This window comes from Dendropsophus ebraccatus, chromosome 6 (assembly GCF_027789765.1).
Source record: "Dendropsophus ebraccatus isolate aDenEbr1 chromosome 6, aDenEbr1.pat, whole genome shotgun sequence".
Taxonomy (NCBI): Eukaryota; Metazoa; Chordata; class Amphibia; order Anura; family Hylidae; genus Dendropsophus; species Dendropsophus ebraccatus.
Genome location: NC_091459.1, coordinates 53,996,338 through 54,020,633, shown reverse-complemented (window position 1 = coordinate 54,020,633; position 24,296 = coordinate 53,996,338). Strand labels below are relative to the sequence as shown.

The window sequence follows — 24,296 nt, the reverse complement described above, 5'->3', positions numbered from 1 at the left end:
TCAGTATCACCTCATCCAGTCATATAGAGGTGGACGCAGCTCCGCACAGGTTGTATACACCATATACATTACAGTGCAGTTATATCAGATGACTCACAGGGGACGTCTTCTCTGATTGGAGTTCTTCCCTTTTCATTTTCTTCTTCTCCATCTGCCCTGGGCCGTTAAGAGAACTTCTCCGAGCCACGAATCCACAGAATCTGCCAGACAGACATATTAGGCTCCTCACACTGTCACCATCCTCATCTCTCTACAAACTGCACATCTGTATTGGCCCCTTTACACCCTCATTTAGTGGGTAGCCCTGACACTATGTGACCCCCCTTATAGTATATATAGATGGCCTCCACTGCATGTTGCCCCCCCCTTATAGATGGCCCCCTCCCCCCCCCGCCCCTTATAGCTGGCCCCCTCTTCTCCCCCCTCCCTTATAGATGGCCCCCTCTTCTCCCCCTCCCTTATAGATGGCCCCCTCTTCTCCCTCCACCTTTATAGATGGCCCCCTCTCCCCCATTATAGATCCCCCCCCTTCCCCCATCCCTTATAGATGCCCCCCTCTTCCTCCATCCCTTATAGATGCCCCCTCTTCCCCCATTTCTTATAGATGGCCCCTCCTATTCCCCCATCCCTTATAGATGCCCCCCTCTCCCCTTATAGATGGCCCCCTCTCCCCCATTATAGATCCCCCCCCCCCTCTTCCCCGATCCCTTATAGATGCCCCCATCCCTTATAGATGCCCCCTCTTCCCCAAGCAGACTCACAAACTCACCTAACAATTCGCTCCCCCGGCGATCCTCTTCTTCTTCAGGCGCTGTGTGGTCCCCGGCTAATGCGCGGCTGCCGGGGGTGTACCGTCCTATCCCCGGAATCGCGCGCATCAGTGAACTCTCTGTACGCCGGGGCTGGGACTTCTGGCACAGGAAGCGTCTCTGACGTGCGCTTCTTGTGCCGGAAATCCGGGCCCCAGGCGGCACAGGGAGCTCACTGATGCGCGGCGCTGCCGGGGATAGGACGGGACACCCCCGGCAGCCGCACATCAGCCGGGGGCCCGGACGAGCCCGCTCTTGTGACCGCAAGCAAAACAATGCTTGCGGTCACAAGAGTGATCCATGGGGGGGCAGTGCAGTGGCAAGGGGGGGGGGGCGTCGCGGCGGGCCGGGTTGCGGCGGCGACCGCTGCGACCCTGGTTGCTACGCCACTGGGCCAGAGTACAAACCTCACCAGACTGAAGTCTTTACCCATATAGTGTGTGTAAAATGCAGTGGCGGATTAAATGTACCCTGGGCCCCGGGCTGTCGACCCAATTTGTATCCCCCCGCCTCCCCCCCCCCCCCTCCGGTCAATCCGCCCAAACCGCCCACATTATAGTCCGCTACTGCCCCCCCCCCACGCTGTCCCCAATAAACACTGCCTGCCTCCCCTCCCTGCTGGCCCCAATAAACATAATGGTTGGTCCCTTGCTGCTCCCAATAAACATATTGCCACTTGTTCACCCGCTGTTGCCACCAATAAACATATTGCCGTCTGGTTTCCTGCTGTTGCAACCGCCCTCCCCCCCACCCCCACCCCAAGGTCACAGCTGCACAGAGGTTGTCAGAAGAGGAGGGGGTTGATCTTATAGGGGAGGTCGCAGCAGCACAGAGGATGTCAGGAGAGGAGGTGCTGATACTATAGGAGAGGTCCCAGCAGCACAGAGGATGTCAGGAGAGGAGGGTGCTGATCCTATAGGGGAGGTCACAGGGTCACAGCAGCACAGAGGATGTCAGGAGAGGAGGGGGCTGATCCTATAGGGGAAGTCACAGGGTCACAGCAGCACAGAGGATGTCTGGAGAGGAGGGGGCTGATCTTATAGGGGAGGTCACAGCAGCACAGAGGATGTCAGGAGAGGAGGGTGCTGATCTATAGGAGAGGTCACAGCAGCACAGAGGATGTCAGGAGAGGAGGGTGCTAATCCTATAGGAGAGGTCCCAGCAGCACAGAGGATGTCAGGAGAGGAGGCTGCTGATCTATAGGAGAGGTCCGAGCAACACAGAGGATGTCAGGAGAGGAGGGGGCTGAATCTATAGGGGAGGTCACAGGGTAACAGCAGCACAGAGGATGTCAGGAGAGGAGGGTGCTGATCTATAGGAGAGGTCCGAACAGCACAGAGGATGTCAGGAGAGGAGGGTGCTGATCTATAGGGGAGATCACAGCAGCACAGAGGATGTCAGGAGATGAGGGCGCTGATCTATAGGAGAGGTCCGAGCAGCACAGAGGATGTCAGGAGAGGAGGGCGCTGATCTTATAGGGGAGGTCACAGGGTCACAGCAGCACAGAGGATGTGAGGAGAGGAGGGTGCTGATCTTATAGGGGAGGTCGCAGGGTCCCAGCAGCACAGAGGATGTCAGGAGAGGAGGGTGCTGATCTATAGGGAAGGTCACAGCAGCACAGAGGATGTCAGCTGGCCCCCTCTTCCCCCCCTTTATAGCTGGCCCCCTCTTCCCTCTCCCCCTCTTATAGATGGTCCCCCCTCTTTCCTCTCCCCCCCCCCCTTGGATCGTCCCCCTCTTCCCTATCCCCCCTTATAGATGGTCCCCCTCTTCCCTATCCCCCTTATAGATGGTCCCCCTCTTCCCTATCCCCCTTATAGATGGTCCCCCTCTTCCCTATCCCCCTTATAGATGGTCCCCCTCTTCCCTATCCCCCCCTTATAGATGGTCCCCCTCTTCCCTATCCCCCCCTTATAGATGGTCCCCCCTCTTTCCTATCCCCCCCTTATAGATGGTCCCCCTCTTCCGCCTCCCCCTCCACTCCCCTCCCCTCCCTGTGCAGATAACACACAAAAAAAACACACGCAATTCACCTGCCGTCCGTTCCCCAGTCGAGCCTCACTCCTTCTGCAGCCTCCGGCTGATGCGCGGCTGCCGGGGGTGTCCCGTCCTATCCCCGGCAGCGCGTGCATCAGAGAGCTCCCCGTACCCTGAAAGTCACAGCCACAGGCGCACGGGGAGCTCTCTGATGCGCGCGCTGCCGGGGATAGGACGGGACACCCCCGGCAGCCGCGCATCAGCCGAGGACAGTACAGTGGCGGATTATAATGTGGCTATATATGTGTGAATGGGATCCTACCAACTGGGACTCACATGTGTGTTCAATTCGGCCGCTCCACAGCCCACATTCAGATTCAGTACAAAGCAACAAATGAACACACACTCACTAATCAGTGATTATTTGGAATGCTTCTGACTTCTTTACTCTTTCATATATTTCTTTCACGGACAATTACATGTCTCATATTGAGCAAAGTCATTTAAATTTTACATCACCCAGTGGCAAACAGTAGCAGAGTCTCTTATTATGCGTCCTTAGTTCAGCTTTCAGCCATCAGGACACACTTCCCGGTTGGGAGTAGAAGTCCAGCTTCCATGCAGGGTACGCGACGTTTCGAGAGCAGCAGCTCCCTTTGTCAAGCCTAACTCATGTGTGACCCATCACCAATATATATACCCCGACCTCTCGCGAGATCTGAGATCTGTTTAAAAGTAGACATAAAATAAATTAGACAACATGGAAAAATATCATATTTCTAACGGAATAAACCTCCTTCTAGTTACTACATCATAGCTTCTTACAGGAAAACACTGAAATTACATGCTTCATTTAACCCTCTTGGGTTCAGTGCTTCCATCTTGCTAATCCAATACACCTCCCGTTGTAGTAGTTTACGCTGTGTCTGTCCACTATCGGTACACTCTACCTCCTCTAATATCATCCATCTTAATTCGCTGATTTGGTGTTTACAATGATGGAAATGTCTAGCTACACTGGTTTCCCCGAAGTTTTTTTCTTTCTCATTTTTTATGCTGATTTTTTGGGCATAGTTTCTTATTGCACTCCGATGTTCGTTCAATCTTATTTTCACCGGTCTCATTGTCTGTCCGATATAAACTTTCCCACAGGGACATTTTAACATGTACACTACCTGTTTAGAATTGCATGTATGCCACCCCCGGATTTTGATTGGGTAACCCTTGGTCGGATGCATCACTTGATCACCTTTAATAATGGCACTACAGTTCTGGCATGCTAAACAGGGGAAAGTACCATTTTTTCTAGCTCTTAGAAATTTTTGTCTTGTTTGTTTACTCTTCCGCATATCTGCTCTCACCAGATAGTTGGCTATAGTTTTGCCTTTTCTGAAAATAAATCTTGGGGTATCCGCAAACAGTCTCCCAAACTTGGGATCAGCCTGAAGGAGCCCCCAGTATTTAAGCACAGTTTTTTTCACCATATTAGCATGTCCATCATATGTTGTGATAAACATCGGTTTAGAACTATCTTTAACCCTTTTCTTTCTCTTTCTAAATTCTTGTCTATCTTTCTGTCCAATTTCTTCTCCAACTTTTTCTATTTTTTGTGGGTCATATCCTCTTTCAATGAACTTTTTAGCCATACTTCTTTTTTTCACATCATATTCCTCTTTTGTACTACAAATTCTCCGAACTCGCGTGAATTGGCTACAAGGGATACCCCCAAACACTTGGGGTGCGTGACAACTATCTCTGGCTAGTAAGTTGTTACGATCTGTCTCTTTTGAGAACAGTGTGGTCCTCAAACTGCCATCCGTTTCCTTACTAACTTCCACATCCAGATAGTGGATTTTTTGTAGATCACATTCCAGTGTGAACTCAATGAGTGCATGTCTCTGGTTGAGATAGTGGACGTACTGCTCCAACTGCTCTTTCGAGCCCTCCCACACCAAGAACACGTCGTCCACATATCTCAACCAGAGAGTAACACACCCACTGAACTCATGAGACCACACATACTCCTCCTCAAATTTATTCATAAATATGTTAGCAAAACTGGGTGCCACAGGGGACCCCATCGAAGTCCCCTGTAGCTGGAGGTAGTAGTCCTCCCCAAACCTAAAATAGTTTTTCTTAAGGATGACATCTAGTAGATTGGTCAACAGTCTAATCTTACCATTTTCTAAAGTGGCATCTCTATAAAGCTGTTCTCTTACTGCAGCGATACCTTCATCTGTAGGAATATTCATATATAAAGATTTAATATCTAGGGTACATAACCAGGTGTTACATGACACATTTAAATACATGATTTTGTCCAAAAATTCGTTAGTGTCTTTCAGACAGTAAGACAATTTTGCTACGACCTTCTGTAAATAGCTATCTACGTAAACTGCTAATGGGTGGAAGATGGAATTAATCCCCGACACGATCGGGCGACCGGGTGGTGTTTTTAAACATTTATGGACTTTGGGCAGTAGATATAAAATGGGTACCCTTGGTGCATTATTTTCTAAGGCTCTCTTGAGCTCCATATCTATCCACCCTTCGTTCATAGCCTCTTCCAGCAGCATGTCGATCTCTCTTTTAAACAGTCCAGTTGGGTCCCCTGTCAGTTTTCTGTACACCTTATCGTCATCTAACTGTTTCGTAGCCTCATTAACATATTGTTCTTTGTCCTGTATCACCGTCGCCCCCCCTTTGTCTGCTTTTTTTACTACTATCCTCTCGTCTTCCTGTAGTGCTTTAAGTCCCCTCCATTCGTCTACTGTCATATTCTGTCTTAACATACATTTTTTAGTATCCCAGTTATTTAATACTTCATTTGAGACCGCTTGCTGAAAACTATCTAGTAAAGCATTTTGTATCAATGGGTCAAACTGACTCTTTTTCTTTAGTACCTGAGGAATTTCATCGGTTATTCCTCCTCTTTTCGTTCTATTTACATCAAAGAAATACATTTTTAATCTTAGAGTGCGGCAAAATTTATAAAAGTCCACAAGAAAGTCGAACTGGTCAGTCTCATGTGTAGGCACAAAGCCCAGTCCTTTATTAATTACACTTTTCTGTGCCTCATTCAGCTCCACAGATGAAATATTAATCATGAGCTCACCTTTCAGTTTTTCTTCTTGACTCCTGCTGTGGCACTCTTTTGGCTCACTCCAGAAGAATCGGAATCGCTCGGTCTCCTTCTTAGACCACCTCTCTTTTGTTTTTTGTCTAAAAAAGGTTGATTACCTTTTCCTCCTTTTGCACCTTTAGGCGCTGATCCCACACTGCGGTTCGATGGGGTCCCCTGTGGCACCCAGTTTTGCTAACATATTTATGAACAAATTTGAGGAGGAGTATGTGTGGTCTTGTAAGGGGTGCAGGTGGATGGCGACAAACTCACTCTGACAGCTGAGTAATGTTGGGATAACTTTACTGTAGATAATTCAGCAGTACAACCACAACTCTTTATGAAGCTAGATAAGTAGCAGGGAGGATATCACTTCAGTCTATGTGGTGTAGCACAACTATATACAGTCTCTCAGGGGGCCCCACTTCCTGATCCTGCTGGTAACAATGGGCTCCCCTGCAGCACCAGCTCTGTCTCCCCTAAGCAGTACCTTTCTCCTTGCTGCAGTGATGAGGCTGGCTGGACACTCCTGTGTCAGTGTCTCTTTGTCCCAGGTGCGCTGCACTCCACTTGCTAGCACTGGGCTGTGTTGCTCTCTTCCCTCACTGCTGCACACTGCTCTGTCTGCTGTAGCTCTTATGGACCTGGCTGAGCTGTCCTGCTTTCTGTGGATCACCTTGTCACAGATCTCTTTAGCTCTGGCACAGGTCACTGCCCTTGACCTCCAGCACTGGAATCTTCTCTCTCTACAGGAACTGGATGGGTCACACTTCCTGAGTCTCTGGCTTTTCCTTCCCCAGTTACCTCTGTTACTCCTAGCTGGGAACTGACTCCCTCTGCTGGACGGAGGTGATAACATCCAACCTCTATGCTCTAATACTGCAGCAGAACCTTCTGGCATTACACCTTCCCCCCCTCGTTTGAGGGTAGCCGTCCCGGCAACCTGCATACCCAAGACATAGTCCTCATAACGTGCAGGCATCCTTCCAAAGTTAGCACGTCCAGAATGTCTTAGCTCAACTGAAGGCTCCACAGAGGGAGCGTTGTTCTCCTCTTGCTACATATCTTCCCTTCTTTCCAAGGGGGTTGGATCTGGGTGGGGTGGTACCCACCATTCCTCTTCCCCAGAGGGTACCGTGGGCATGTTGATACTCTCTGGCTGGGGTTCAGGAACTCTTCTCAGAAAAGTGCATGGTCTAAGCATATTTCGATGCACTATGCGCATCGGTCCAGTTGCACCCTCCGGTCTTACCTCATACACTGGTATGGTTGGGTTGGGTTGCCGGATCACCTCATATGGCGTGACTTCCCACCGCCACTGCAGCTTTCCAGCCCTTCTGGCTGTGCGATTGCGTACCATTACCCGATCTCCCACCTGTAACGGCAACTCCTTCAATTTCTTGTTTGCTGGTAATGTGCGGGGGCCAAGGCGCTGGGCGACCAGGTCGTACATTTCTTGTACCTTCTTCCGATGGTCTCCCATCCAAGTCTCAGGGGTCCACCCTTCACCTTCTCCACTGTCAGGCATCATCATGGTCAGAGGGCATCTCCCATTTCTCCCAAACATCAACAAGAAGGGTGAATAACCCGTGGCTGAGTGTAAAGTGTTGTTGTACACCCACACTAACTCTGCAATGTAGTCTGGCCATCTCTCCTTTTTCTGTTCCTCCAGTGTCCTCAAGAGCTGTAGAAGGGTTCTGTTCAGGCGCTCACATGCGCCATTTCCCTGTGGATGGTAAGGTGTTGTGCGTGTCTTCCGAATCTGGTACAACCGACAGAGCTCCTCTATCACTCTTCCTTCAAAGCAAGCCCCTTGGTCAGAGTGCAGTTGTGTAGGACAGCCATAAGGCAGAATGAAATTTTTCCACAGGCACTGTGCTGCTGATTCAGCAGTTTGGTCCCGGGTGGGGACCGCTACAGCAAACTTCGTAAAGTGGTCCACCATGACCAGCAAATACTTGTATCCTCTCGGGGACTCTCCTACTGTAAGATAGTCCATCATCACAAGTTGTAGTGGGTAGCTTGTCTGTATAACACCAATTGGGGCCTGCTGATCCCCAGCTCTTGCTAGGTTGCAGTTTCGGCAGCTTCTGCAAATGTCCTGGGCCACCTTTTGTGAGTTAGGATGATAGAAGAATCTCTGTAGCCATGCCCAAGTCTTGGCAGGTCCAAAATGCCCTTTCCTTTCATGCATCCACTCAGCTACGTTCCTTACCTCACTATCTGGTATTACTACTTGCCAGGTGGGACCAATCTCTGTGGGGAGTTGTACTCTTCTGCATAGGACTCCCTCGCGGAAGGTCAGACGGCCCCTCTGCAGCCACAACTTCTTTCCAAATGATGTCAAGGTCTCACACTCCCTGTACGCTGGCTGGTGATCAGTAAGGAGCCATTCTCTTACTCTGGCAATTTGTGGGTCTTGCTGTTGGCAGTCCTGCCACTCCTCCATGGACCTTCCCGCAGTGATCTCGACAGCCTGCTCCACCCCCTGAACCGGAGCACTCTTCAGTGGTTTAGGCACTTTCATGAAATTGGGGGTCTCGACCTCTTCCCGCTCTTCGTCTGTGGGGCCACTGGGATTCTCCAACGGGTTACGAGACAAGGCATCTGCATTAGCATTACTCCGCCCCGGCCTGTATTGTGTCTTGAAGTTAAATTTACTAAGTCGAGCTGCCCACCGCTGCTCCAAGGCACCCAGCTTGGCATTATTCAGGTGAACCAGTGGGTTATTGTCAGTCATCAACACAAACTCGACTCCTGTCAAGATGTCCGCAAACTTTTCTGTCACCGCCCACACCACTGCCAGGAGCTCAAGTTTGAAGGAGCTGTAGTTGTCGGGGTTCTTCTCACTCTCCCGCAGAGTTCTGCTGGCATATGCTATTACTCGTTCTTGACCATCTTGCTCTTGGGTCAGTACAGCTCCAAGTCCCCTCAGGCTTCCATCAGTTTGCAGCACAAATGGCTTTGTGAAATCAGCATAGGCCAGGATAGGGGCACTGGTCAACAATTTCTTCAGCTCCCTAAAGGCCAGTTCGGCCTCCTCAGCCCAGACGAATGGCTTTCCTTTTGTATCTCCAGGCAAGCACCCCTGGAGGAGCGCATACAGAGGTGCTGCTACCTGGGCAAACTCCTTGATGAATCGCCGGTAATATCCAACCAGCCCCAGGAAGGCCCGAAGCTCACTGCTGTTGCTGGGTGTGGGCCACTGTTTAACGGCCTGAATCTTTGAGTCTCTTGGCTGGACTCCTTGCCTTGTTACCACATGACCTAGATACTCAATGCTCTTCTGGAACAAGTGGCACTTAGTGGGTTTTAACTTCAGCCCATGCTCCTCTAGGCGGCCGAGGACCACGTCTAACCGCTCTAAATGTTCTGCAAAACTTGATGAAAAGATGATTATGTCATCTAGGTAGATCAGCAGGCATTCAAAATTCAGATCACCCAAGCACAGTTCCATTAGCCTCTGGAATGTAGCTGGTGCATTGTTCAGTCCAAAAGGCATGCGGAGGAACTCATACAGTCCCATAGGTGTAACAAAGGCAGTCTTCTCTCTGTCTTTTTCTGCCATTGGCACTTGCCAGTACCCACTTGCCAGGTCAAGGGTAGAGAAGAATTTGGCACGGCCTAGCGCTGCCAAAGATTCCTCAATTCGAGGTAATGGGTAGGCATCCCGGACTGTACATGCATTGAGGCGCCTGTAGTCAACACAGAATCGCAGGGTCCCATCCTTTTTCTTTACCAGCACAATTGGTGAGGCCCAGGGGCTCCTGCTAGGCTGAATGATGTGACTTTCCTGCATATGTTTCAGCAGGGCCTTGACCTCCTGATACAGTGCTGGGGGTATTTGTCGGTACCGTTCCCGTACTGGTCGAGCATCTCCAGTTGGAATTTCATGTTCAAGCGTCTGTGTCTTCCCAAAGTCTGCTTCGTGCCGGGAAAAAGCATTTGGGTGAGATCCCAGGACCCTGACTAACTTCTCCCTCTCCTCGGGAGTCATCTCTGCACCTTCCAAATGTACTTCGTTCAAGAGCTGCCCTCCTGTAGTCCTGACAGCTTCAGTTCTTACTTGGCACAATGTCAGGGTGGTGGTGGCCATATCAGTTGACTTGATGTGCCAGCTAGGCTCCTGTATGGCTTCAACCTCCTCAATAGGAAACACATCTGCCACCAGTTCTCTAGGTGCCAGTACCACACTGTGGCTGTTAATGTTCATTATTCTCATCAGGACTTGGCCACTCTGGACTGTGCACAAGGTTCGTCCCACTGCTACCCCTTCTTTCTGTAGCACAGGCTCTACCATCACTGTAGCTCCTAGCAATTGGTGGCTGGTGCCCACTGGTAAGGGTACTACTACTTCATGGCCTGCTGGCACTTCCAAAGAAGTTGAACAGGGTACTCTCACACATCCCACTTTTCCTACAAGGCAGGACAGGGTTGCCTGCATCCGGCACTGTTTCAGCGATCTCTGGAGGGCCACTTGTGGAGGTTTCAGGTTTGGGACATTCTTCCAATACTTGGGACCCAGCTCTTGAGCCATCAGACCATCTAATTCTTTTAACACATTCATTCCCAATATCACAGGGACTTCTGGGTCCATTGCACTCTGTACCACCACCACTCCTTTCTTCTTCATAAATCGGCCCCAAAGCTCAATGTCAACTTGCATGACTCCAACTATTGGAATAGGCAGACTATTGGCAGCTTTAAGATTTACCCATTCTGTACTTCCCTGGTGCAAGGAGGAGGGAAAGTAAGTCTCAAAGACTTTCCTGGCCATTGTCGTCACTTGTGACCACGTGGCGTAGTCGGCAGGATGGAAATGGATATGGCGACAGAAGGCGCAACATCATCTGTTAGCGGCATGCAGCCCATGATTCCAGTGGGGGCGCTACTGAGTCATCTGCCTAAGTTTAATGGATCCAGTGTGTTACTAGAGGACTGGAGAGAGCGGCTGGAGGGAGCCGCACGCCTGTGTAATATTGCCCCACATCTGAGAGCAGAGCTAGCCTTGAACACATTAGAAGGGGAAGCCAGAAAAACAGTATTGCTACAGCCAGCAAGGCTGAGACAGACGTTTGAACAGATCTCAAGCATCCTTGAAGATGTGTATGGGGATACAACATCTGAAGCTATGCTGAGGAAGAAATTCTTCACCAGATATCAGGGGGAAGATGAGTCATTGCCCCAGTATGCAAATAGCTTGCAAGAGCTTATGGCCACATTACAAAGAAAAGAAGGACGGGGAGCCACCTCCTTTACTAATGCGGAAGTAGTGTTGCGTGATCAGTTTCTTCTCGGCCTGAGGAGCCAGCCTTTAAGGAGAACCCTACGTGAGAGATTCAAGCTAGAGCCACACTCAACCTTACATGAGGTGCTTAAGGAAGCTATTACTCTGGAAAAGGAGGAACAAGGTACTATTGTCACAATAGCCCAGCAAGCAGAGGTGCTGCCAGTCAAAGAGAAAAGTATGGAGGCACGTGTCTCATCATTGGAAGAAGTGATTAGAGAACTCAAGGAGGCACTGACTATAACAGTGGAGAGGGCTGCACCTCAGACTCATTACCGAGGGGAGTCCTGTCCTGCATCCAGACAGTCCTACAGAGAGGCTCAACCTGCAAGAAGATGCTGGACATGTAATCAGGAGGGGCACCTAGCCAGAAACTGCCCCAACCGTGGCTTTGTCAGCAACAGGAGAGATTTAAACTAGTTCCACCTGCGATTGAGGGGCGAATCGCAGGAGGAAGTACAGATTTGTGCCCCCTTCTGGAAGCTATGGACTTAGTAGGAGAAAGTCCAGTCGTTAGAGCCAAGTTTAATGGAATAGAACTGTCCTGTCTACTAGACACGGGGTCACAAGTGACGACAAACTCACTCTGACAGCTGAGTAATGTTGGGATAACTTTACTGTAGATAATTCAGCAGTACAACCACAACTCTTTATGAAGCTAGATAAGTAGCAGGGAGGATATCACTTCAGTCTATGTGGTGTAGCACAACTATATACAGTCTCTCAGGGGGCCCCACTTCCTGATCCTGCTGGTAACAATGGGCTCCCCTGCAGCACCAGCTCTGTCTCCCCTAAGCAGTACCTTTCTCCTTGCTGCAGTGATGAGGCTGGCTGGACACTCCTGTGTCAGTGTCTCTTTGTCCCAGGTGCGCTGCACTCCACTTGCTAGCACTGGGCTGTGTTGCTCTCTTCCCTCACTGCTGCACACTGCTCTGTCTGCTGTAGCTCTTATGGACCTGGCTGAGCTGTCCTGCTTTCTGTGGATCACCTTGTCACAGATCTCTTTAGCTCTGGCACAGGTCACTGCCCTTGACCTCCAGCACTGGAATCTTCTCTCTCTACAGGAACTGGATGGGTCACACTTCCTGAGTCTCTGGCTTTTCCTTCCCCAGTTACCTCTGTTACTCCTAGCTGGGAACTGACTCCCTCTGCTGGACGGAGGTGATAACATCCAACCTCTATGCTCTAATACTGCAGCAGAACCTTCTGGCATTACAGTCTCATGAGTTCAGTGGGTGTGTTACTCTCTGGTTGAGATATGTGGACGACGTGTTCTTGGTGTGGGAGGGCTCGAAAGAGCAGTTGGAGCAGTACGTCCACTATCTCAACCAGAGACATGCACTCATTGAGTTCACACTGGAATGTGATCTACAAAAAATCCACTATCTGGATGTGGAAGTTAGTAAGGAAACGGATGGCAGTTTGAGGACCACACTGTTCTCAAAAGAGACAGATCGTAACAACTTACTAGCCAGAGATAGTTGTCACGCACCCCAAGTGTTTGGGGGTATCCCTTGTAGCCAATTCACGCGAGTTCGGAGAATTGGTAGTACAAAAGAGGAATATGATGTGAAAAAAAGAAGTATGGCTAAAAAGTTCATTGAAAGAGGATATGACCCACAAAAAATAGAAAAAGTTGGAGAAGAAATTGGACAGAAAGATAGACAAGAATTTAGAAAGAGAAAGAAAAGGGTTAAAGATAGTTCTAAACCGATGTTTATCACAACATATGATGGACATGCTAATATGGTGAAAAAAACTGTGCTTAAATACTGGGGGCTCCTTCAGGCTGATCCCAAGTTTGGGAGACTGTTTGCGGATACCCCAAGATTTATTTTCAGAAAAGGCAAAACTATAGCCAACTATCTGGTGAGAGCAGATATGCGGAAGAGTAAACAAACAAGACAAAAATTTCTAAGAGCTAGAAAAAATGGTACTTTCCCCTGTTTAGCATGCCAGAACTGTAGTGCCATTATTAAAGGTGATCAAGTGATGCATCCGACCAAGGGTTACCCAATCAAAATCCGGGGGTGGCATACATGCAATTCTAAACAGGTAGTGTACATGTTAAAATGTCCCTGTGGGAAAGTTTATATCGGACAGACAATGAGACCGGTGAAAATAAGATTGAACGAACATCGGAGTGCAATAAGAAACTATGCCCAAAAAATCAGCATAAAAAATGAGAAAGAAAAAAACTTCGGGGAAACCAGTGTAGCTAGACATTTCCATCATTGTAAACACCAAATCAGCGAATTAAGATGGATGATATTAGAGGAGGTAGAGTGTACCGATAGTGGACAGACACAGCGTAAACTACTACAACGGGAGGTGTATTGGATTAGCAAGATGGAAGCACTGAACCCAAGAGGGTTAAATGAAGCATGTAATTTCAGTGTTTTCCTGTAAGAAGCTATGATGTAGTAACTAGAAGGAGGTTTATTCCGTTAGAAATATGATATTTTTCCATGTTGTCTAATTTATTTTATGTCTACTTTTAAACAGATCTCAGATCTCGCGAGAGGTCGGGGTATATATATTGGTGATGGGTCACACATGAGTTAGGCTTGACAAAGGGAGCTGCTGCTCTCGAAACGTCGCGTACCCTGCATGGAAGCTGGACTTCTACTCCCAACCGGGAAGTGTGTCCTGATGGCTGAAAGCTGAACTAAGGACGCATAATAAGAGACTCTGCTACTGTTTGCCACTGGGTGATGTAAAATTTAAATGACTTTGCTCAATATGAGACATGTAATTGTCCGTGAAAGAAATATATGAAAGAGTAAAGAAGTCAGAAGCATTCCAAATAATCACTGATTAGTGAGTGTGTGTTCATTTGTTGCTTTGTACTGAATCGGATTATAATGTGGGCCGCGTGGCATGGGCCCCCCCGGAGCCTCGGGCCCCGGGCTGCCGACCAAAACGCCCATATTATAACCCGCCACTGGTAAAATGTACCTGTCAAAAAAATTAATTTTAAAGAAATCAACAGGGGTTGTGATCACAAGCATTTTTGCAGTATATTCATTATATTTATTTTTAGTTTTCTATTTTCTATCTATTTCTTTTATATAAAAGTTATACATACAGCCAAACTGTGCTCAATGCTCCCTCCAAGCAGATATTTGGTCTTTTCTCTGTTCAAAAGAACAGACCAAACACAGAAAGTCCTAGTCCTTTGTGCGCTCACACAAGAAAAGACCCCTGTACATCATGCAGGTTGTATATCAGCTGAGGGCAATTTACTTAGGCTAATTATACAGCATTATAAACTTCTGCTAATTATATTATCAGCTATGCAGCTTACCAGGAGACAATGCTGCATTGTTATGCAACAGTTCAGTCAGTATATTATTACTTTGTGATTACAAAGGGTTTGGTGCTGTGTGACAGGAGAACTGACCATACAATGCGAGCACCCCCAGGATTCTCTGCTACTGAATGTTGGACGTGCAGCAGCTGTACACAAGGGCAGTGAAGCGAAACGCCTAGTGGTCATATGTATAACATTGATCTATACTTCAAAAATCGCCCACAGCACTCCAGTATAATCAAAGCAAAACGTGAATTTATTTCATAGTGAATACAGCACAGCAAAAAGTCATAAGCTTATGACTTTTTGCTGTGCTGTATTCACTATGAAATAAATTCACGTTTTGCTTTGATTATACTGGAGTGCTGTGGGCGATTTTTGAAGCATTAATTGAAAGTCCTGGTCAAGACTACCTGCTGGCACCAACCTTTTGTTTTTTTGTTGTGCTGCTCAAGATATATAGAGTAACATTGATCTATAGATAGAAAACTTAAAAATATAGAGTATATTGCAAAACTATTGTGATCACAACCCCTGTTGATTTCTTTAAAAAAGACATTTCTGTGACAGTATCTCTTTAAGTATAGAATGGAGGCAGCAAGAGGATGTTGTTTATTTACACCAAATGCAAAGTTTTACCTTGTGCTTGTAAAATTGAAAATTGTGCCTGGTGTGAATGTCCTTTGGAATGAGCTACCTCCATTCTTTCCTTTTTTTTCCTTAATAAAAGTTTTTATGGAGTTTTTAGAAATAAGGCAGGACATAGAAAAGAACAACAGTACAGCTTAATATGCGATATTAACAGAAAGATTCTACAGACAATATAGGTATGTAGCACTGCAGTCACTCAGAGATGGTAAGTGCGGTACAAATAGGTGGTATGAGACCATCTTACTATATATAGCCCTGAACTGTAAGCCTATGGAATAGTAGTTCATGAATAGACAGATGGTAAAAATGAATAAGCACTAAACCATATGGCAGTTGTATCTGGGTAAGTTTGGCATCCTGTGTATTACCAAAAGGTCACAAATACAAGCCAACAAAACTACAAAATCAAAACTGAACTCGGTCACCCCCTTACAACTCAGGGGTAGCCCTGCCTGCCAGCCAGGTCAATGAACTAAACTAAAGGACTCTTAAAGAACCTAAAAAACCCTTAAAGTTTCACTGTCGTTTAATTTTTTATTTTTTTTGCAGAAATCAATAGTATAGGCGATTTTAAGAAACTGTAATTGGGTTTATTATCCAAAAAAATAAATTTTTATCATGAAAAAGCAGTTTGAAGCTCTCCCCCTTGTCTTCATGATTGTCTATAGAGAGGGGAGGGTGGAGGGAGATGAGGCAACAAAACAGGATAACAAAGAGTTAATTTACAGCTACATCACCAGGCTATCTCCTCTGAGGTCAGCACTGACCTCTCTGTCCTCTGAATACGACTTCCACCCAGTTCTCGATGTGTTATCCTTTGTTCTTTGCTCTCCGCTGGCGTCTAATCTCCCTCCTTCCCCCTCCCCTCTCCCCTCTCCATAGAACAGACAGGGTCCGACTGATGTAAACCAGTTGAGATTTCCTGATAATGAGCAGTGAATGAGAGAGAGGGTGGGGAACCTGGGGAAAGTCTTTTTGAATGCAAATAATGGCATATTTCCCTAATAAACCCAATTACAAAGTTTCTTAAAATCGCCTGGACTATTGATTTCTGGGGGGGGGGGGGGGGGGGTCGGGGAATGAAACAGCAGTGACACTTCTTGTAAGCGATACCACTTAGTGAGTTTAAATTTCTGCATCTACGCATGGTTATCAGTGTTTGAGAGAGATCTCAATGAAGCCTCTCCACTTCTTAAAGAACTCAAACTCAAACACAGAAATTTACTATGAATGATTTCTTGGATATCTATTCCATGGTAAAACATACAAAGACACTTCTTAAAGAAGATGTTTGTACATCTATCTAGGTCTCACAAAGTATGGAACAGGTCATATTCTATAAGTTGTGTGAGCAGACTTTTAACTTCAGACATAGTTGGAAGATCAGGGGAGAGCCAACGTTGTAATAAGCATTTTTTGAGTGCTAACAATGATATATACCAGGTGACAGGAGTGGTCCCTTGATCTGAGTCACAGGAGGAATTAAAATATGATGAAACAAGAACCTAATGGTGTACTGGGGATAGTACAATTCCAGACCTCCCTGATCCAGGAGAAAAGCTCAGACCATAAGGGTTGTATTGAGGGACAGTTCCATATACAATGCAACAAATCCACTTTGGGAAGGTCACATTTTGGGCAGGAACATAGACAATGAGCAGGAGTGTCTCTATAGGGGATATTAAGGCTACCTTTATCCAGGAGGCGGAGGTGCATTTTTCTCCATTTCTCATTTGGGATTACCAATCTTACAATACGGAGATCTTTAGGCAGATGTGATTGTAGGTCAGGTGAGGACATGTTTGCTTGCCAGTGGCAGTGGTAACACCACTTTTTTAATGTGTGTGTATGTGACAATGCTACAGACAGTCCAGATCTGCAGAACATGAAAAAAAAAAAATTGCTGGTCAACCAATGAAAGTGGCCATTTTACTGCTAAAATCCCAGTGTTAGTGAAGTGCATGCACTGGTTGGCTGTCTGGTATCTTCTCTCTACAGTGCAATGTGATACTACATGTCCTGTACTGCTGTGTGTGTCTACTATCTTCTCTCTACAGTGCAATGTGATACTGCATGTCCTGTAATGCTGTGTGTCTAGTATCTCCTCTCTACAGTACAGTGTGATACTGCATGTCCTGTACTGCTGTGTGTGTCTAGTATCTCCTCTCTACAGTACAGTGTGATAGTACATGTCCTGTACTGCTGTGTGTCTAGTATCTCCTCTCTACAGTATAGTGTGATACTACATCTCCTGTACTGCTGTGTGTGTCTAGTATCTTCTCTCTACAGTGCAATGTGATACTGCATGTCCTGTAATGCTGTGTGTCTAGTATCTCCTCTCTACAGTATAGTGTGATACTACATCTCCTGTACTGCTGTGTGTGTCTAGTATCTCCTCTCTACAGTACAGTGTGATAGTACATGTCCTGTACTGCTGTGTGTCTAGTATCTCCTCTCTACAGTACAGTGTGATACTACATCTCCTGTACTGCTGTGTGTGTCTAGTATCTCCTCTCTACAGTACAGTGTGATAGTACATGTCCAGGTACTGCTGTGTGTCTAGTATCTCCTCTCTACAGTATAGTGTGATACTACATGTCCTGTGCTGTTCTTTACCTGTACCAGGATGAGTTACGCCTTTGGGCACCAATTATTACCAATTATTGATTCAGCTTTTCAACTCCTCAAATCTACTGCTTTGGTTTACTTTATTTATCCATTCCTACGGGTAGGCGGGTGGTTTATTTACTCTATACTTTCATCGGCCACTGACTGTGTAATTTGTATTGCACAGTTGGTGGTCAATTTATAACATGATCGGCTCCTCAGCTGATCGCTGTCTTTATTACATGGGTCCTGATTGTGCAGATGTGTAACTGGGCCCTTACTCTGATTCCTAGCTTCAAGGGGTGGTTTAATGACGCAAAGTAGGCAAAATCATATATGTACCACATACATATATCTCACAAAAAGAAGAAGAAAGACATGTTATAAAATGACAGCACACCAAAAAATGTAGAAATATGAGAACATTGGAATCTTTACCGAAAAAACTAAAGTATACAAACAATTGACAATTCCAAATAAATCCACTTGAAAACAAAACCTTGTTGATTCCAAGGAACAGTTATGAGGAACACAGGACCACCGACATGAAAAATGGAATAGACCAATCATGACCTATTACTAGTGCCCTAACAAACTGCAAATGCTGGTACTCCAAAATCGAACAATGAGAGAGAAAATAAATGCGCATAAATAGCAGAACAAGCAGGGGCAAAGGTAAAGGAATAATATCACCCAGTGTATGGCATGTCAGATAGGTCCATGTCAGGGTCCAGTGTATGTTATACCGGGTCTTCCATTAGCAATCGTATGAATGCTTTTGCCATTAAAAAAATCCCTTCTTCTGTGCCTTTGTGATGCAGAGTGGTGCCATTATGTGTGTATTACTGTTACTACTGCTAGTAACTAGGTAATTCCTACCAACGGAATGGCCATGCTTACTATAAAGATCTGGATTATAAAGATCTTCAAGGCTCACATTTCCACTTAGTAACTTTCTGATACAGAATTTTCTTCTCTGCAGAGGTTGGAAGAGATCATGAAGAGAACAAGACGCAGTGAAGCCGGGGATAAGGTATGAGCATAGGCACTGACCCAATCTACTGCATGGGACTGCATAAGTCTGTCTATAAAACAGTTACAAAGCCTGTCATTTTTTTGTTCTTCAGCAGCCGAATGTCCAGAAAAATGGAGAGGTTTCCAAACCAGCAGAAAACATGGGTATGTATTTCTAGAAAACATTCACTTATCACATTTCGCTTTTTTTTTTGCGGTTGAAGATGCAGTCACAGGAGAACTCCCTGAGGCTGTGTTCACACAATGTTTGTTTCAGCTGTATTTTTGGACAGCCATGATTTTAAGATAAAAATATGGACGTCGAAAAATACACCTGAAAACAAATTTTTGAACACTGCCTGAAAGAAAGATTTATATTTGGTTAAAGCAAAGTAATGGCAGCATAGTGGCTTGGCGGTTAGCATGGTCATTTCACAGCGTTTGGCCCTATTTACACATTCCATGCATGGTCCCTATACACAGACGGTGTGCAGCGAAAGAGCTAAGCGCTCCTTTCATCATGTATCGTTATGATGTCTGGGCGCTTCGGAGCTGTTTAAGTCTTTGTGATACTGTACTGACACAGCCACACAGTGGTCAGTACCAAGAAGATTTAAAGTCAATGTACCATCAGGTACATTCGCTTTAAGTGCTGCACATGAATAGAACGGCGCTGGGAAGTCGGTGCCACGGTTCCTTTTTTGAATTGCGGCCCGGTTCCCACGTTAGGTGCCGTTCTTTAACTGAGCACCAGCCTGCCCCAGTGTGATGAAACCTCCTAACCTCTGTGATGCGGCAACATTAGAATCAATGGAGTGGTGTCATAGAGGAGGCAGGAGTTTTCTCCCACTGGGGGTCAGACCAGTGCTTTAGCCAGTGCCTCAGCCCGGGCCGGTGCTCGTTAATAGACCGGCGCCATGCGCAGGAACCGGTTCGCATTCAAAAGGAGGACCGTTGCACTGGCACCGTTCTATTCGTATGCAACACTTAAAGCGAATGTACCTAATGGTACATTAGCTTTAAACTGATCTTCCACGCACGGACCATATTCACAACTGGTAGGCTAATATATATTATAATATATGTAGAAGAAAATTAATACAGAAAAAAAAGTTGGTGCAAAGTGGTATGCACTGATCCAACAGGTGCAAAGTATATAGAATGGAAAAACAACCACAACAAGCAGGCAGGCAGTGGGGTGCAGGAAAATAATAAACAAGTAAACTTACCTGTCCCTGTGCCTCCGTAGCACCACTTCCGGGTCCTGCTGCCGTATGTCGTGTTGGGCTTGAAACCGGGATACGTCACGTAACCGGCTATTCCAGCTGCAACATCACATCCCAGCTGAGTGATTGTCCACTCAGCCAGTCAGTGAATGTCCAGTCTCCTGAAGGCAGCTATATAACAAAGCTATACTTAATTGTATCCACGTCCAGTTTCCTGAAGGCGGCTATATAACAAAGCTATGCTTACTTGTCTTGTGCTGGTTGAAAAAACCACACTGTATTCCAGCTGCAACATCACATCCCAGCTGAGTGATTGTCCACTCAGCCAGTCAGTGAATGTATTGGTGGGAAACCCCAGTCACTCGTTGGCTGAGCAGGCAATCACTTGGGCGAGGATGCGACGTTGCAGCTGAAAGAAGTGCAGGACACTCCCCAGCCTTCCACCCTTTTTTATTTTGTGGGACTTTTCCTTTTTTCAATTTATGCACTCTCTCCACAGCCATGACACCCACCCCCTCAGAAGAGGAGCAGACACCGATATTTCTTCAGAACAATGCAGGAATCCCTCGAAATGGAGAATCAGTGGCTCCATCACCAAGGATTGTTACTTTTTCCCAAGCTTTACCTGTAGATAGGTAAATGATAAATGATATTTTCCTGTTGATGACTTTAAACCTCACAATTATGGTGGTTGACGATGTAAATCTATAGCTAGTTCATGTATTTGACATAATATCCTTTCCTGGCTTTTAGCACAGAGAAGCAACCAAATGAAAATGGTTTACGTACACCGAACAATAATTTTGAAGAGATCATAAATTTACCAGTTGGATCTAAACCAATGAAACTCGATTCTCTAAACAATGAAGGGAACAGCATCCAGGACCTTCCGCCTTTGAATCCACTTATTGCTTTTGAAGTTGATAATGTGCAAACACAACAAACTGCAGGTACAACAATAATAATGCTAATCACCAAATAAAGAGGCATCTCTGTAATGTGAGTCGTCTGGCAAATGAGCTGGAACCAAGTGTGATTAAAGGGGAACTCCAGTGGAAAAAAGTTTCTTTAAAATCAACTGGTGCAAGAAAGTTATACAGATTTGTAATTTACTTCTATTTAAAAATCTCAAGTCTTCCAGTACCTGTGAGCTGCTGTATGTCAAATGGCATATGATATGGCATAATTAAAAATTATTTAGAAAATTGCACATCAGCCGGAAAAAAAAGCCCCATACAGCAACATTATACGAAAAATAAAAATCATACAACTCAAAATCTATGTGCGATGTTTGGCTGCTTCTATATTTTGCTTTTACTTTGTCTATGTTTGACATAGTTTTGGCTTTGCACGGATAGGTCTTATTCACAACTGCATTTAGACAGCTTCCCACTCACATATTTCAGTAGGTTGCAGGTTGTTTACAATGCATGATGTTTCCCTGTAGAAGCGTTGTATGTAATTTTCCCAAGAAATTTTGGTGTAATATCTATGGATTAGTGCTGAGTACATTACTGTTGTATTGCAAAGATTCAAGTGTGAATAATGCCCGAGTGGGGTCAAAAGATCTTTTAAGTGTTACTGTCATTATAACTTTCACAATCTATATCGGCAGGGGATGTGATATAAAGCAGGTTTGCAATTTACATTCATTAATTTTTTTTTTTTAGTTCTCATGCTTTATAACAAAGCTATACATACTTGTATCCACGTCCAGTCTACTGAAGGCAGCTATATAGTCTTGTGCTTGTTGAAAAAAGACTAGATTTGAAAAGTTATATCAACAGTGACATTTAATGATGAAAAACGTTTCCTTAATGTCATAGGTAAAATAACTTGTACTGTATGGGGACCTGGCCGAACAACTTATTTGTCTAAATTTCTAGCATCCTGTGGGAAATTAGGGCTAAGCCACAGCCAGAGATGTTGAAGTCCCCATACACATTGTACTTTTGTCAGCAGTATGGTTTCGGTAATCAGTATAAGGTGTATGGGGCTGTCCCAACCATTCTTCGACAGTTGATGTAGGTGGAGAAAAGGGTTGAATAAACATCACTGCCTGACCCCTATGTCCACCAACATCTGTCAGTGGATGGTTGTGAGAGCCCCATACACCTTATACTGACTGCTGAACCCGTACGGCCGGCAAAAGTATAATGTTTATGAGGACCTTAAAGGGCTTATCCAGCATTTGAAAACATGGCTGCTTTCTTCCAGAGACAGCACTACTTTGTGTTTCCAGTTCAGGTGTGGTAAGCTCTATTCAATTGAATGGAACAGAATTGTAAAACTTACACCCAAACTGGAGATGAGTCTCTGGAAGAAAGTGGCCATGTTTTTCTACCACTGGATAACCCCTTTATCACCCAGTGTACTTAGAGTGTAAGCGAACTTCCCAAAGGTTTGGGTTCATATGAACATGCACTCCTCAGGCTGCACCTACCTTCTCCAGGCAGCGGGATTCAAATGTAGGTTGCAAGTTGGACTTTACTGGGTGATCATCGGCCAAATTAATCACCCAACAAACAAGATCTCCTTCTTTGGCTGATTAGGTCATTCTGACTATGATAAAAAGCATCACCTGTCGGCAGCCTGTCGCCTATTACACGGCTAATAACTAATTGTTGTAGGTTGGAGTGGATCACATACAGGGTTGGATTATGTATATGAAAAGTAGCCAATGTACACTTTCATAATGTAATTTCTTCATACAATGTTCTGTTTTTATCCCCAGAGGTCATCTGAACACCCCAAACTGAGAATTTGAAAGCACCCTTTAAAAGCTCCAAGGATTCAAATGAGAATTGTTTGTTTTGAATTTTTTGGATACTTAAACAAAAGGAAAACGTTACAGTTACCAGCTCAGACTGCTACTCCATGATAATACGGAGAGGACTTTTATGTTGAGAGTGCATAAACAACATTTTTTTCCCCTTCAATGTGGCTGCTTGCACCTACCTGAAAGGAAAAAAAACACGGAAGCATCGACGTGGATTATGGGACTTTTTGGGACAGTCCAGTTTTAAATGTAATTGTTTAACCTGATAAATTTTACACTGTATACATTTAATACTTGAAAAATACCCTCCTAGCTCTACATGTAGGGCTAGGGAGTGGTGTCATTTAAACCATGTGGTTTAAATATTATTGCTGAGACCTCCATTTAAAGGGGCTTTAATGTATAGGCTACTGTATCAGGTTCTGACATGTAATTACTCATCTCTTTATAGGTTGGTTTCTTTGAAAGTAATTGACAGAATCTTAATCTGATTAATAAGTATAAATGACAAATTTAGAAGTCAATATGATTTTATCCGTTTTTATTGTTCGACTCCATGTCCGCAAAGTAAATACCTGATTTTACCGTACTTGAATATTTGTTGTACAATAACTAAAGTTTAAAAGGAAAAAAAGTATATTATAATTATGTCTGCTAGACTATAGATGTTTTTTTGCCTTACTAAATTCTTATACACAGATGGAAGATTCTATACATTTATGGGTTGGAAGGAAGAAGCAATTTATAAAACTTTGCTCGTTTCAGAGCAAGGGAGAATATTGAACTATTAATAATTTATCTTTTTTTTTTTTTTTTTTTGTTGGTTATGGTGTCTGTCTTCACACACATTTTCTCATATGAACTTTGTTTTTGTCTGTTTGCTTAAGGTCTATAAATGTGCACTTATGGTAAGTATTCACTTCAGTCAGGTGAACTATTCTACATTTCTAGATGAGGTTCCCATGGTTGGCCCATTGCCTAACCTAGGAGGGGCACCTTAAGCTAGAACACCATTTTGGCAAGAGGGTTTGTACACTACCGAAAAGAAAATCTGAATTCAAATTGGTTTAACAACACTAGGAAATAGAAAATAAATTTAGTTCACGTATTAAACGGTGTCATACACTGAATATAAGGAAAAAGCTGATCACGTGCACAGGAATCCAAGTCTTCATTGAAATCGAGCACATGGTATGTGGGTTAAAATCTTCTTTCTTTAATGTCCATTAGGATCTTCCTAACAGAATAGCAGCCACAGCAATAAAACCATCAGCATCCAAGAAACCCATATAACTTGTGCTGGCTTTCAATCTGTATGGCTATAGATTGAATTTGGTTTGGCTTTTGTTTGTCTTTTTCTTCATGTACATAGATATTATATTTAATGCTTAAATCATGTAGTTTTTATTTCTTTTACTCTATATAGCATGTCATTAATGAATAAATCCATTTGAAGTCATTTTAATAGATTTTAAGTGTGTTTTCATTTCTCTCGTGTCAGTGTTCTAGCAT

The 24,296-nt window shown here is 45.1% G+C and overlaps 1 protein-coding gene across 6 annotated transcripts in view; it reads left to right on the top strand.

The window, feature by feature from the left end:
* MAP7 (microtubule associated protein 7) overlaps positions 1–24,249 on the top strand; it is a 143,971-nt gene extending 119,722 nt beyond the window's left edge. For 5 of the 6 annotated variants that reach the window (XM_069975005.1, XM_069975004.1, XM_069975000.1 and 2 more), the window contains 5 exons: positions 18,748–18,798; positions 18,893–18,944; positions 20,505–20,640; positions 20,759–20,955; positions 22,740–24,249. In XM_069975005.1, the coding sequence (XP_069831106.1) occupies positions 18,748–18,798; positions 18,893–18,944; positions 20,505–20,640; positions 20,759–20,955; positions 22,740–22,750 (447 nt within the window). In that variant the 3' untranslated portion in view covers positions 22,751–24,249. The remainder of the gene's footprint in view (positions 1–18,747; positions 18,799–18,892; positions 18,945–20,504; positions 20,641–20,758; positions 20,956–22,739) is intronic. The other variant, XM_069975001.1, reaches the window with a different exon arrangement.
* Positions 24,250–24,296: the final 47 nt, after the last annotated feature.